At 53.9% G+C, this 12395-nt stretch overlaps 1 protein-coding gene across 3 annotated transcripts in view; it reads left to right on the top strand.

The window, feature by feature from the left end:
- Nucleotides 1-12395, top strand: part of zfhx3b (zinc finger homeobox 3b) — a 125766-nt gene that overhangs the window by 33795 nt on the left and 79576 nt on the right. For all 3 annotated transcript variants that reach the window (XM_023790703.2, XM_023790705.2, XM_023790704.2), the window contains exon 2: nucleotides 6954-10080. In XM_023790703.2, the coding sequence (XP_023646471.2) occupies nucleotides 6990-10080 (3091 nt within the window). In that variant the 5' untranslated portion in view covers nucleotides 6954-6989. The remainder of the gene's footprint in view (nucleotides 1-6953; nucleotides 10081-12395) is intronic.

Consider the following 12395-nt stretch of genomic DNA (forward strand, 5'->3'; position numbering starts at 1 on the left):
TGCATGTGAGAGTTTCAGAAATCATTGTATAGGGACCCTGTCCCTTTAAAGACATATATTTGGCTAATTCCTGGTGCATGAAAACACTGCTGCTGTTGTACCAGGTGCCGGACTCCGTCATTACTGGGACATTTGTTTTTTGGATTACTTAAGGAGGCTCTGCATTAAAAGGACATTATCCCCCTCCTCCTCCAGCACACTGTCTGTGGGTCCCCATATGGATGGACAGCACATGTTGGTCACTGCTCTCCTGACCCCGTTAAAGGCGGCTCTGAATGCCGCGGGTCGCCGGGAAGGATCCGGATTGCCTGATACGGGTCGCCGTTATATGTTTACACGGGGCCCAGCGAACAGCGCAATAAACCATTTTATCACTGGGCCTTGCGATCGATGATGCGGCTTCTCGGGGTTTAATATTTCAGCGGTATCGATCACGCGAGAGGCCGCGTTTGCGGTAAGATGCGCCTCAGCGGAGTGCCCACGTCTGCGCCCACTGGCGAGATGGCAGCCCGCAGTGGCTCGGCCCCCCTCCCGGGTGCCCTGATGGAGTCTGAGCACGTGTGACATTTTACCAGTGGCCATGAGAGCGGATTGCAGGCTGCGGGGCAGAGACTCGTGAACAAACCACCTTGTTCCCTCTGCTGAAATAGTGGGACGATTCGTCATTCGATCGGTGGGCACAGTCACATGGTGACTCAGTGGGTTAGCAGTGTCGCTTCACACCAGTGCATGAATTTTGTGTATCTTGCCACTGAAACAGTTGGTCTCCCTCCTAAAGACATATCCCACCCCCCGAAAGATGGGTGGATGGATTTTAAGCACCAAACTGCATGTGTGACGACAGTTTCCTTCCCCTACATTTTTTGTTGCTATGTTGGGGGATGACAACAGGCCAAAAAATTAATAAAATCCCTGTAGTTAGCAAATTTCACTTCCTTGTTTTGCTGTTGGAAAAAAAGCATTTCCTGAGATAGATATAGGGGGATTTTGCGATACTGGTAAATATGAATGGACTCTGTGATTGTGATCTGTATGCCCCTGGGGGTGGTCATACAGGTAATTGTATGTGTGCGTGTCCCACAATGTAATAAAATCTTTTTTTTGACATTGTTAGGAACAATTTTTTGGGTCCCAACAAAGATCTGTGAGGGCAATCAAAACACAAAATATGGCAAAAGTCTCTTATTTAGTTTGGTTCCTTATGGTTAAGGTTAGGGCTGTTTGGGGGTTAAGGTTGTCATGTTGGGATTAGAGTGTTCCCCATAGAAATGAACAGAGAGTCCCCACAAAGATCCTGCCTGTGATTGTCATCTTTCCAGTTTGTGAGATTCCTTGGCTGTTAAAGAAGCAGGCGACAGGCGTTGGGCCGCTCCAGTTTAACAGAGGCTGATGGGAAGGCCTCATGCAGCATCCGCACCCACACACCTCCACCTCCTACTGCGGACAGAGATCACCTTGGGGGGGGGGGGGACACTGAGGGCTGTGTTTTTGGTGTGAGATTTGGTGTGCCAAGACCTCTTAAAGCACTGCATTCTCTGTCAGTTTCTAGGTCCGGTACGGTTTGGCCTGGTCTGGTCTGGTCCAGGTCCTGCTAGCACTCAGCCCAGAGTTATTTGGCAGGTTATGGGTTTGTCACATTCAGATCTGTCTGTTGGCTGATGAGAAGAGTGTGAGGGATCCATGGGAACACACATGCGTGCCTCACGCTCACTAATGCCCCCCCACCACCACCCGCCCGCGGCCCCCTTCCAGGCCCCCTCCCAGGTCCCATCATGTGCTCAGTCTGCCTGCTGTGTGCAAGCGTGCCCGCTAGCCTCGGGGCAGAAACAGGCTCGCAGTATAAACCGCGGTTTCGCATCTCCGATTTTTACATCATTGCCTCTTTCCCAGAGATAATTTATGCATTTACACAGAGTGGAGAGCTTTATCTAAACAAACCACTGGGGATGAAGCAGGGAAAGCGAACCGAAGGAGCCTCGCTGGGAATTCGCTACCAGAAACAAAAAAATCTGCTACAGTATCCAGCCGCAGTTTGTAGGCGTATTAAAGGCTTGTGTTCGGAACCGGCGTACGGCTTCTTTTTTGAACAAAACCGGTGAAGAGGCACTGGGACCGTACTCTGACTGGCGCTGTCAGAGTACGGTTTCAGGACCCAACTCGAGAATCTGGCTTCAGAATCCAACATCCCCCGGGCTCCCAGACGTTATTTTGGGATCTGCAGGCATCGTTAAAATATCTGGCTTTTAGGGAAATGGCTCTGTTTTGCTAGTAAAACGACAGCGTGGCGTAGGGAACCCCTTCCGGCAGTACGTTGTGCATTTTTAATGCCGCATGTGTGTGTTTTTACTCCTTTCCACCTCGATGTGAAACCGCACTCGTGTGTTATCGCCCTCCGCCGTCACCCTGCACGCTACCTGCTAATTGGCGGGAGGCCGGCGCTTCCTGCTGCGCCCTCCCCTCTCTGATAACTGCCACTTTTTTAAACCAAGTTTCCCCCATCACGTAATTAACCCATAGCTAATTAGCTACTTCTAATTACACCTCAGTGCTGTTTCTGTCATGTGTGGCACGGGTGCATCGGCAGCCGGCTGCCACGTACCGTTTCCTTAGCGCACTTGCCCTGCCCTCTGATTGGTCTGGCCAGCGGCCTCCGTCTACCGTAATTCGTCAGGCTGTTCTCCATTTATGTTTGGCCCTGACCCTCATCTTGAAGACGTTTAAAATTTTCATCTCTCACAAATGCAAAGTATTTACGGAGAAGAGATCATGATAATTAATTTCTTTTATTTTTGAACTGGAAATTTGTTTTGAAAATGGCAGTAACTGTGTCCATTTTATTGGCCACAAAAATTAGAGCAGGTGCGAATATAGCATATAAACATCAGTCTCTTCTGGGGTTATGCCCCAGATGAGCTGCTGTCAGAGAGAGGGATTCTGGGAAATGTAGTACAGCCTGCAAGCACTGCAACTCAGCGCCGTTGTCTCAATCTCAGCCACGCTGTGATCATCTGCCCCCCCCCCCCCCCAACCTGCTCCGACTTCCAGTCCCGACAGAGCCACTGCTATTTCTGTTCCACAGACTGATAGCCAGAACTGAAGATCATTGATTTTACGGGAAGCCGTGTTTACAGACTGAGTGCCATCGACCTGCGTCGGAGTAGTTGGGGCGGAGCAGTCTGTATTTAGAAGCTGGGAGAAAGGGGATGGCGCTTGGGGCTCTGCCGTTTGTTATCGTCCCCTCGCTTTCTCCCCCCATTCTTATTAGCTACTGCCTTTCTGTATTAAAAGCGGGTTCAGTCACAGGTCAGCACGGATCGGTACTGAATCATGACCCAATCGATGGGCGCCACGCTGCCAAATGGGCTTTATAAAATGACACGTTTCAGCAGACATCACGGTGACATTTACCGTTTTCCAAAGCGGCTTTTTTGTTTAGGGAAAAAAAAAATTGTGCCAATTTCTGGTGGTCATCCTCAACCTTTCTGCCGGGTCTGGGCATGCCAGAGGAGAGCCAGAGATCCTCGGGGAAGATCCTTTTGGGTGGAGGATTTGGAGGATCCTTGTTTATGTCACTCCCTTTCCTCTTTTATCCCGTCTTATTTACTTGGCGCTAGCATTTAGCAGCGAGCAGTTAGCGGTTAGCGTAGCTGCCGAGGCATGTTTGGAATTAAGGCAGAGGAGGCTGTGCGTACGTGTGCGTATTCCCCATTAATTGGAGTAGCTTAGCAGCCGAAGTCTTTTGCTTTGCCCGAGGAGTACAATGGTTTCCTATCAATAAACACGTCCCCTGTGCAACATCAAAGGCCTTCCTCTTCATCAGTAGGGCCTCGTCCTTCCCACATTTTCCTGTAACTCGCCTAGCATTTACAGCATTGATTTTCCGATGAGCGCGCTAACCTTTCAGAGGCCGGTCTTATGCTGTGGCCACGATGCCTCACCGCGGCGGGGAGCTGTCTTCGCGAGGCCTGGCGTCCGAGTTGTCGCTGGGGGCGGGTCACCATGGCGACCCTCTTCTCGTGATCTCATGTGGTGAGGGGGCCGGGGATAAGGAGAGGAGAGCGTCACGGGGAGCTTATTCCCCAGGCGGGGCTGAATACCCAGCATCCTCCTGGGAGCCGGGCCCTGGGGCAGGTGATCCTGAATGGCTGTAATCAGATGGGATCCTGGCCTCTAATTCCTCTCGAGTCCACTGGCAAATCCCAGTTAATGAAAGGGACCATAAATTATTAAAAAAAAAAAAAAAAAAAAAAAAAAACTTCTAAATCTAATTTTCCATCCTCTCATGACATTCAGATGCTGGTTTACTGACATTGTTCATTAGTAACTGGGCTTTATTAACTTAAAATAAGTCCTATCTCGTCTCGTTTTAAGAGAAAGCATATAAAGGCCGAGGCATGTGCTTTATGTTTTACTGCCATTAATAATTTAAAGAGTGGTGTTTACCTCCTCTGCGCTGTGGGACGTCTTGGTTGTGCTGTTCGTTCTTGGGTTGGGCTAGAATGCCCTCTCCCTTCTTTTCCTTTTGGTGTGTGTGTGTGTGTGTGTGTGTGTGTGTGTGTGTGTGTGTGTGTTTGCTCCTGGAGGATGAGAGGTGCCCTCTGTCCCTGTCACACGAAGGAATTTGAGGCACCATTGGTTCCCACATCAGTGATGACAGCATGGGCGGAAATGGGGAAATTACGGCTGCGTCTTAGTGTCCCGCCTAACCCCACGGACTCGGGGCGGGCCCGTCTCCGTGACGGGAATTTATTACCTTGTTTCATAGACAGTGAATAGAGCACAAAGAGAAACAATGGATTGCGATCAGAAGCCCCTGTCTGTCTGGTCTTGTGTGAGGAGATTAAAGTTTTTCCTGTTTGAAACAGGTGTCGCGCGTAGAGCAGACGCCTGCAACGTGCAGACGGCTTTGCGCTGTTGAGCTGCTCTGTGCCTTCGAGGCCCCGGCAGATCGTACCATGCGCCGGTAGCCGGGGTTATCGAATTAGACCTTCGGCTGTGAAGGATAATCTTGTTTTATGCTGTCTGAGGATACAGCGAGCCGGACCACGGCACTTTTGAGGCGTGCAGGCTGTTGTGGTGTGCGTGGGCCTTTTGTCGCTAAGCTAACCAGAAGTGATGGTGTCGCACGCAATGGCAGATCAAGGGTTCAGGGCAGGAGTTCCTTGCTTATGGAGCTTTTGAGTAGCTTCGTTTTTTCTTAAGAATGTGTACATGAGCGCTCAACGTACCTGTAAATGGCCTGACAGTTTGACGCTTAACCCAGAACAACAGCTGGGAGATGATCGAATGCCTTTGGATTTAGCGCCTGGGGTAAGTGTGCGACAGAAGGACCCCAGTCTCAATTTTAAGCTGCCTCATGCTCCTTTGCACCGCTGCCTTTGAATGCACCCACGGTTTGTCCCTTGTGACCCCATCGACGCAGCCCGCAAATGGCAGCCCAGGGCTAGCTCTGGTTGGCCGAGTCAAATGCTGCCGTTCCTTGCTCCATTTGACGAAAACAGAGTCTTAAAAGAAAGAGTCACACTTTTCATCCATCGTGCCTTTGTTCACGGAGGGAAACGTTTCCCTACTTGTGGTGCGGCCGGATAAATCTTTTTTTTTTTTTCTCCCCCTAAGTTCCCTTCGGTCTTTGTCACTTTTTCTTACTTGTAGCCTCGGTCATGTGCAATATCTATGCAAAATGTGCCGAAATCGCGGGCTGCTTTGTATTGCCGGCTTTGCATGCACAGCTCTGGGCGTATTAGCATGTTTTATTTGTATGCGTTTTTCACATATCTAAATCATCCACTTCTCTGCTAAACGCTGACGCCCATATATGTGACGTGACGCCCTTGTGGAACCAGCTCATTAACCGCTGTGCCCCCTTCGACAAATGTGTGGTTCTGCAGTTTTTGATGGTCATATTGCAGTTGGGGGTGGTGTGTGTGTGTGTGTGTGTGTGTGTGTGTGTGTGTGTGTGTGTGTGTGTGTGTTTTGGTGACTCATCCCTCTGGTGCTGCCTTCTCCCTCAGTGTTAAGGACGAGACCGGCAGGTGGATTGTGTCAGGTTGCCCCAGAAATTTGCATTCCTAAGTAAATAAGTAAATAAATCTAGCTGGGGTGGCGTGTGCATGCTGCTCAGGCGGGGCTCCATGCTGGCTTTGCCGGGAACCTTGGCTCATGCATTATTCATTACCACGGGTCAGAGGTCAGACCAGAGTTATTGCCGTGAGCTCGGTCACCTCCCTTAATCAATGCTGCCTGCATCCCTTCAATAAAATTATTAGCTCAGCAGTATTCCTGGTTTGTGCTCTGTCCTGAGGGGGGTTCGGGGGGGGGCAGGCACACCTCATTGCACGGGTACTGGGCAGATCTAAATGCAGCTATCCTACCTCCCAGTCGATGACCAATGGCAGTGATTTTCTGTTCGCCCTCTTTGGGTAGCCTAACTGTCCCTCTGCAGCAGTTTTCAGGTGCTGATATAAACGTCCATCCGCTGACACGATCTTCGGGATACGTTCTCTCCCGCTCGGATCACTCTAAATCAGTTTCCGAGTGCGCCGGCCTTTATTGAGCACACCTATCGGAATTAATGCCTGGAAATGGATGTAAATTGGATTAAGGATGCACGAGGACCAGGGGAGTTTGTTTGCAAGGTTAAGATAAAAGGGAGACACTTTCACCAGGAAGACGAGTCTCAGATAGCCTGTTAGCTCGCGTCCATGGGATCTTTTTTTTTCCCGTATGGTAGCTAATTTACCATAATGAGCACTCTGTCATTTCCCCAATTAGATCTCCCGCCGTTCCGTCTCGCGCTCCTTCCCGCATATGTTAACTGCGGCCTGTCGTCTCCCCCATTCATCATGGCGCCACCTGCTGTCAGTGTAGCCTGTCTTGGTGCCAGGCCGGTCTCTTGTGGCGGTGTTGCTTGGGCTGACTCTGATCCCACATTTTGGTTTTTGTTTCCATCTCAGGCCTGGATGCGATGAACGCCTCACGTAGGCATCAGCATGGAAAGCTGTGAGTCTCCCGTGATTTCTGGGACAGACGATGGGCTCACCGCCACCACCTCTCAGCAGGAGCAGCGGCCTCCCCAACCCTGGAACAATCTCTCTAACTCTCAAGTCTCTCCCAGTGGCCATCCCCTATCCCTGGAGCCCCTGTCCCTGTCTGCATCCTTCCCCCCCCAGCTCCAGGCTCCCGGTGCCCCTCCACAGGGGGTGAGGCAGCAAAAGCAGCAGCAGACGTGTAACTCGCCCTCACCCCCCGGTGACAGTTTGGCGGGAGGGCAGCAGTCGAGAAGGAAGGGGTTACACGAGGAGGAAGAGGAGGAGGAAGAGGAAGGAGGCAGCTGCCTGGAGGAGGAGGACTTGGAGGACATGGAGATAGACAGCTGCTTCCCAAGTCTGCAGGCCTTCCCGGCCGTGGCCCTGCCTTCCGGGGGCGGGGCCATGCCCACCCTCCTGCGGCAGCGCCGGGTGCGGCGGAGGGATCCCGCCGACAGTGGCAGCGAGGAGGGAGAGGAGGACGAGGAGGAGGAGGAAGAGGAGAGCAGCGATGTAGAGAACCTAGCTGGAGAGATTGTGTACCAGCCCGACGGCTCGGCCTACATCGTGGAGAGCCTCAGCCAGCTGATCCAAAGTGGGGGGGGCGCGGTGCCAGGTCAGCTCCCCATAAACTCGGCCCCCAGCGCGGGGAAGCCAGGCGAGCCGGCCTCCACGTCCCCCTCGGTCTACCCTCAAATCATCAACACGTTCCACATAGCCTCGTCTTTTGGCAAGTGGTTCGGCGCCCCAGACCAAGGATTCCCCAGTACCTCAACCCTGGCGGGCCTGAGCCCCGTCCTGCACAGTTTCCGCGTCTTCGACGTGCGGCACAAAAGCAACAAGGATTACCTGAACAGCGACGGTTCGGCCAAGAAGTCCTGCGTGTCCAAAGATGTTCCCAACAACGTGGATTTCTCCAAATTCGACGGGCTGGCCCTGTACGGCAAAGGGAAGCCCATCCTCATGTGTTTCCTCTGCAAGCTGTCCTTCGGCTACACACGCTCCTTCGCCACGCACGCTGTGCACGACCACCGCATGACGCTCAACGAGGACGAGCGGCAGCTCCTGGGCCACAAGCACACCTCGGCCATCATCCAGGGCATCGGGAAGGACAAGGAGCCCCTCATCAGCTTCCTGGAACCAAAAAATAAGAGCTCCCCCACACCACCCACGCTACTGCCCATCGCTTCTGGACAGAGTTTCTATGGCACGTTCAGCGGGGTCCACTTAGATACCGGGAGCAGCAACGGTGGTGGTGGGGCTCGGGGGGGAGAGGCTCTTCTCAAGGACTCGGATTCAGGCCTCCAGCAAAGCCTACCGGGCTCCCTCCTGAAGCTGGGGGGGCTGGGCAGCCCTAAGCCGCCCCCGCTTACCTCAGCCCCAGGTCCTGCCAAAGACCCCAGCAGCCCGGCCCAGCTTGCAGGGAGAGCAGAGGGGCTCGCTGGGAAAGAGGGGACTTGTGCAGGGGAGGAGGCGCAGGGGGAGGTGGGCGAGGGCCCAGCGCTCCTGCTGAGAGGGGATGTGGGCTCGGAGGAGGATGATCTGTTGCTGGAGGAGGATGAGGAAGAGGAGGATGACGAAGAGGGACCGGCGATGGCCTGCGGCGGTGGTTGCGGTAGTGGCGCGGAAGTGGGGGAACTGGCTGTCTCAAACCAAAGCATTTCCAAATCTCCTTTATTAATGCCTAGTAGCGCCCCCCAGCCTTCTCCCTGCCCCTCTGCGGCCAGCCCCACAGCCAGCAGCAAGACCCCCACCTCCTCTTCAGCCCGGCCGTCGGACAAGGGGCCAGCCACAGACTGTAGGGGGAGGACCTCGGCGCCCCCCCTGAGCTTTAACTGCCAGGGCCCTGGTGTGGCCCCGGCGACGGCAGCAGCCACGCACGACGGGGCGTCCTGTCCGTCAGCCGACGCCATGGCTGCCGCCTCCTCTCCTCCAGCCCCCCATGTCAGCGCGGACGAAAGTGCCAATGAAGACAGTGCCACAGCTCCTGAACCAAATGACAGCCCGGCTGAGGGGGAGGAGGACGGTGGGGCTCTGCTGCACCATCACCACCTCCACCACCACCATCACCACCACCTGCACCCCTCCCCCCATGCTCACGGCCACTCGCACCCCCATGCCGGCACGCCCTGTGACCTGATCGGCTTGGGCGAGTGCCCTCAGAACCACGGTGTGGGGGCCGGCGGGGGCAGCGGTGTGGAATGCCCAAAGTGCGACACTGTTCTGGGCTCCTCGCGCTCCCTGGGAGGTCACATGACCATGATGCACTCGCGCAACTCCTGCAAGACGCTCAAGTGTCCCAAGTGCAACTGGCACTACAAGTACCAGCAGACGCTGGAGGCACACATGAAGGAGAAGCACCCGGACTCGGGGGGCTCCTGCATGTACTGCAGCAGCGGCCAGAGCCATCCCCGGCTGGCGCGGGGCGAGAGCTATACCTGCGGTTACAAGCCCTTCCGCTGTGAGGTCTGCAACTACTCCACCACCACCAAGGGTAACCTGAGCATCCACATGCAGTCGGACAAGCACCTCAACAACATGCAGACACTGCAGAACGGCGGCTCAGTCACCTCCTCCGGTGAGCAGGTGTTTGGCCATGCCCCCGGGGGTGTGGTCCCGGTGCCCTCTGCCTCCCAGGCTGCCGCCCACCACCCCGCCCACCACCACCACCACACCACCCAGTCAGCAGGGCACGTGGGTGGGGCCTGCAGCGCGCCCTCCCCCACCAAGCCAAAAAGCAAGCCTACGTGGCGGTGCGAGGTGTGCGACTACGAAACCAATGTGGCGCGCAACTTGCGCATCCACATGACCAGCGAGAAGCACATGCACAACATGATGCTGTTGCAGCAGAATGTGGCACAGATGCAGCATGGCCGCCTGGGCCTGGGGGGGCTGCCCTCGCCCTCCGAGGCTGAGCTCTACCAGTACTACCTGTCCCAGAACATGAACCTCCCCCCTGGCCTCAAGATGGACCCATCCTCGGCTGCCGATGCGCAGTTCTTGCTTGGCGGCTTCCATCTGGACCCCAATGTAGCTGCACTGGCGCCTGCGCTTGGTGAGTCCACCATTACAGATGCCATGATTGGTTACCGCTCCGAGGACCCGAGCATGGATTGGCGCTCTCGGGTAGCTAATGACATTAGCATTAGCAGTTAGTTCATACTTTCCTGTAACATGCTAAATGCTAATGGTGCCATACCACACGCCTGTTGCTGCTGACTTAATCTGGTTTCCTGCCTGTTTTGGGGGGGGTGGGTGCTCTTTATGCACTCCCTGTCTGAGGTCAGGGGGTGTGGCCAGGGTTGGGGTTAGTGAGCGGTGGAGCGAGTCCTGCCTCCGCCCCTGCCCTGGCTGCGGTTTGCGTTCTTTCTCCTGGCAGGGTTGCCAGATCTCACTCGCTGCCAGCCTGCCCCGGGCCACACCTGCCCTACTGAACTCAGCATGGCTTCCTTTGTTGCCAAAAGCGGAGAGTGAGAGGAAACCCCCCCCCCCACCACCACCACCCCCGCCAGCTTGCACTGTTTGAAGTGGAGATGTTTCAAATGAGGCCACCATTGCCTTCACTCTTCTCAAACTCTCTCTCTGCTTTTCTGAACAGAAAATAATTTTCTTGTTTTTCCAAATGACATAGTGTATTAGAGCAAATCCCTGTAATCCTCCCATCGGGCTCAGGCCTGACTATATGTGTTGGATGTAGTTAGTATGAACAAATGTTTTTGTGAAAAACAACACAAAGTAACACTAAACTGGACAGTGAGGGAGGATAAGCTTTGTTTTCTCTACCAGTGAATCGGATCTGTGCATCCTGTCGGAGTTGCCAGTCGATAGCACCTAGCATGTCCTGAGTCCATGTGAGGGGACCAGGGAACCCAGCTCCTGTGAGAAAAGGGCCCAGACCCACTGAGACGGACCTGCTCTCAGAACCTCAAAACTGCACATCCGTGTTCTCACACACCTCCTCCAACCTGTGACTGCCTAACTTTCGTTAAAAAAAAAATAAAAAAATAACAAAGTTGGTAATTGCAACTATAAATTTGATCTTGGCCATAAGGAACGGCTGAAGCCCAGTAAGGCTAGCTCTGCAGCGTGCGGGGGGGGGAGGGGCTGTTTTTTGCATGCCAACTACAACGCTGAAGTTTGCACAGACTTGTCTTAAACTGTCGCCAGTTCAAAAGACGTCAACGAGAATTGATTGCCGTAACTAATTCTGCCATCTGGTTTGTTTTTTCCCCGCGAAGCGACGCTTAATAAGCATGTTACACAAGGTACTGACAAGCAGCCCGGTGTGAATTTCTGGAAGGGGCGGCGATGGCGGCGAAGGATGATCGTTCACACGCACACGCAAGGCCATTCGTCGGCGCACTCGTGAAAACTGCAGCACGTTTTTCGTTCATGGGGGGAAAAAAGCTCCCTTTTCAAAAACATTTTGCTCTTTGAAACTGGATCCACCTTTATGACGTGTGCTGCTCCCCGAAACGGGCTTTCCGTATGCTCCCCCTACTATGGCTACCCCACATTTTTGTTTTCTTTTTTGACTCCTTCGTCAGTGAGCCCTGACCTCGCACTAACACAGCTGGCGTCCTGCCACCCTGATCCCCCGCGGCACAGTCGCGTAGGCCGGTTTTACCAGGATCCTTTGCGCATTCTGTTATCCCGCCGTGTTGCCCGTAATGGTGCTCCGACACACAGCCCCCACCGGCAGGGTTAAACCCAGAGCTTCTCAGCGTCCCAGCTCACCTCTTCATTTATTAACCTCTTTACATGTCTGACTGTCTTGGCGATCTGTGTTTCTTTAAGCTTCTCCACGGCCATCCGGCCGGCTCCGCGTGTCGAAGGACTGACGTGAACTCAGCCATAATCTGGCCGGGTCCCGGGGCAACCAGGACAGACCCTGGAGGTGCAGGGCGAGTTTCATGTTAGATGTTAGTGGGATTTGGGCACGAGGGGCGCAGCAGAGGTCTGCCTCACGCTGACTATAAATACCAGGTACCGTGGCAGTAAATAAAAGCCGACTGCTGGAATTAATTTGGGGTAAAGGCGTACTGGGCTGTGAGCACCCCCCCAGTCTGGACGCTGATAGATTAAACGTCGGCAGAACTTTCCGGCACAAGCCTTCAACGCCCCTTCTTTGTTTTCACTTTTATTCACCCTGCTCGCAGCCCATTATTCCATGGGATCAGTCTCCATCTGGCTCTTTCCCACCTTGGTCGGTGTCACATGGTTGTGACATGGAGGGCGTGAGGCAGAGGATCTCGAAAAGTGGTTCCTCTCTCCCTTCATTCAATTCGGAGTCAGTGGCTGGATTTCATTTTCTTGAATGTATGCATGGGAACCCTTATCGTTCTCCCGTAATAATAAAATAACCTGCTT

This window comes from Paramormyrops kingsleyae, chromosome 11 (assembly GCF_048594095.1).
Source record: "Paramormyrops kingsleyae isolate MSU_618 chromosome 11, PKINGS_0.4, whole genome shotgun sequence".
Taxonomy (NCBI): Eukaryota; Metazoa; Chordata; class Actinopteri; order Osteoglossiformes; family Mormyridae; genus Paramormyrops; species Paramormyrops kingsleyae.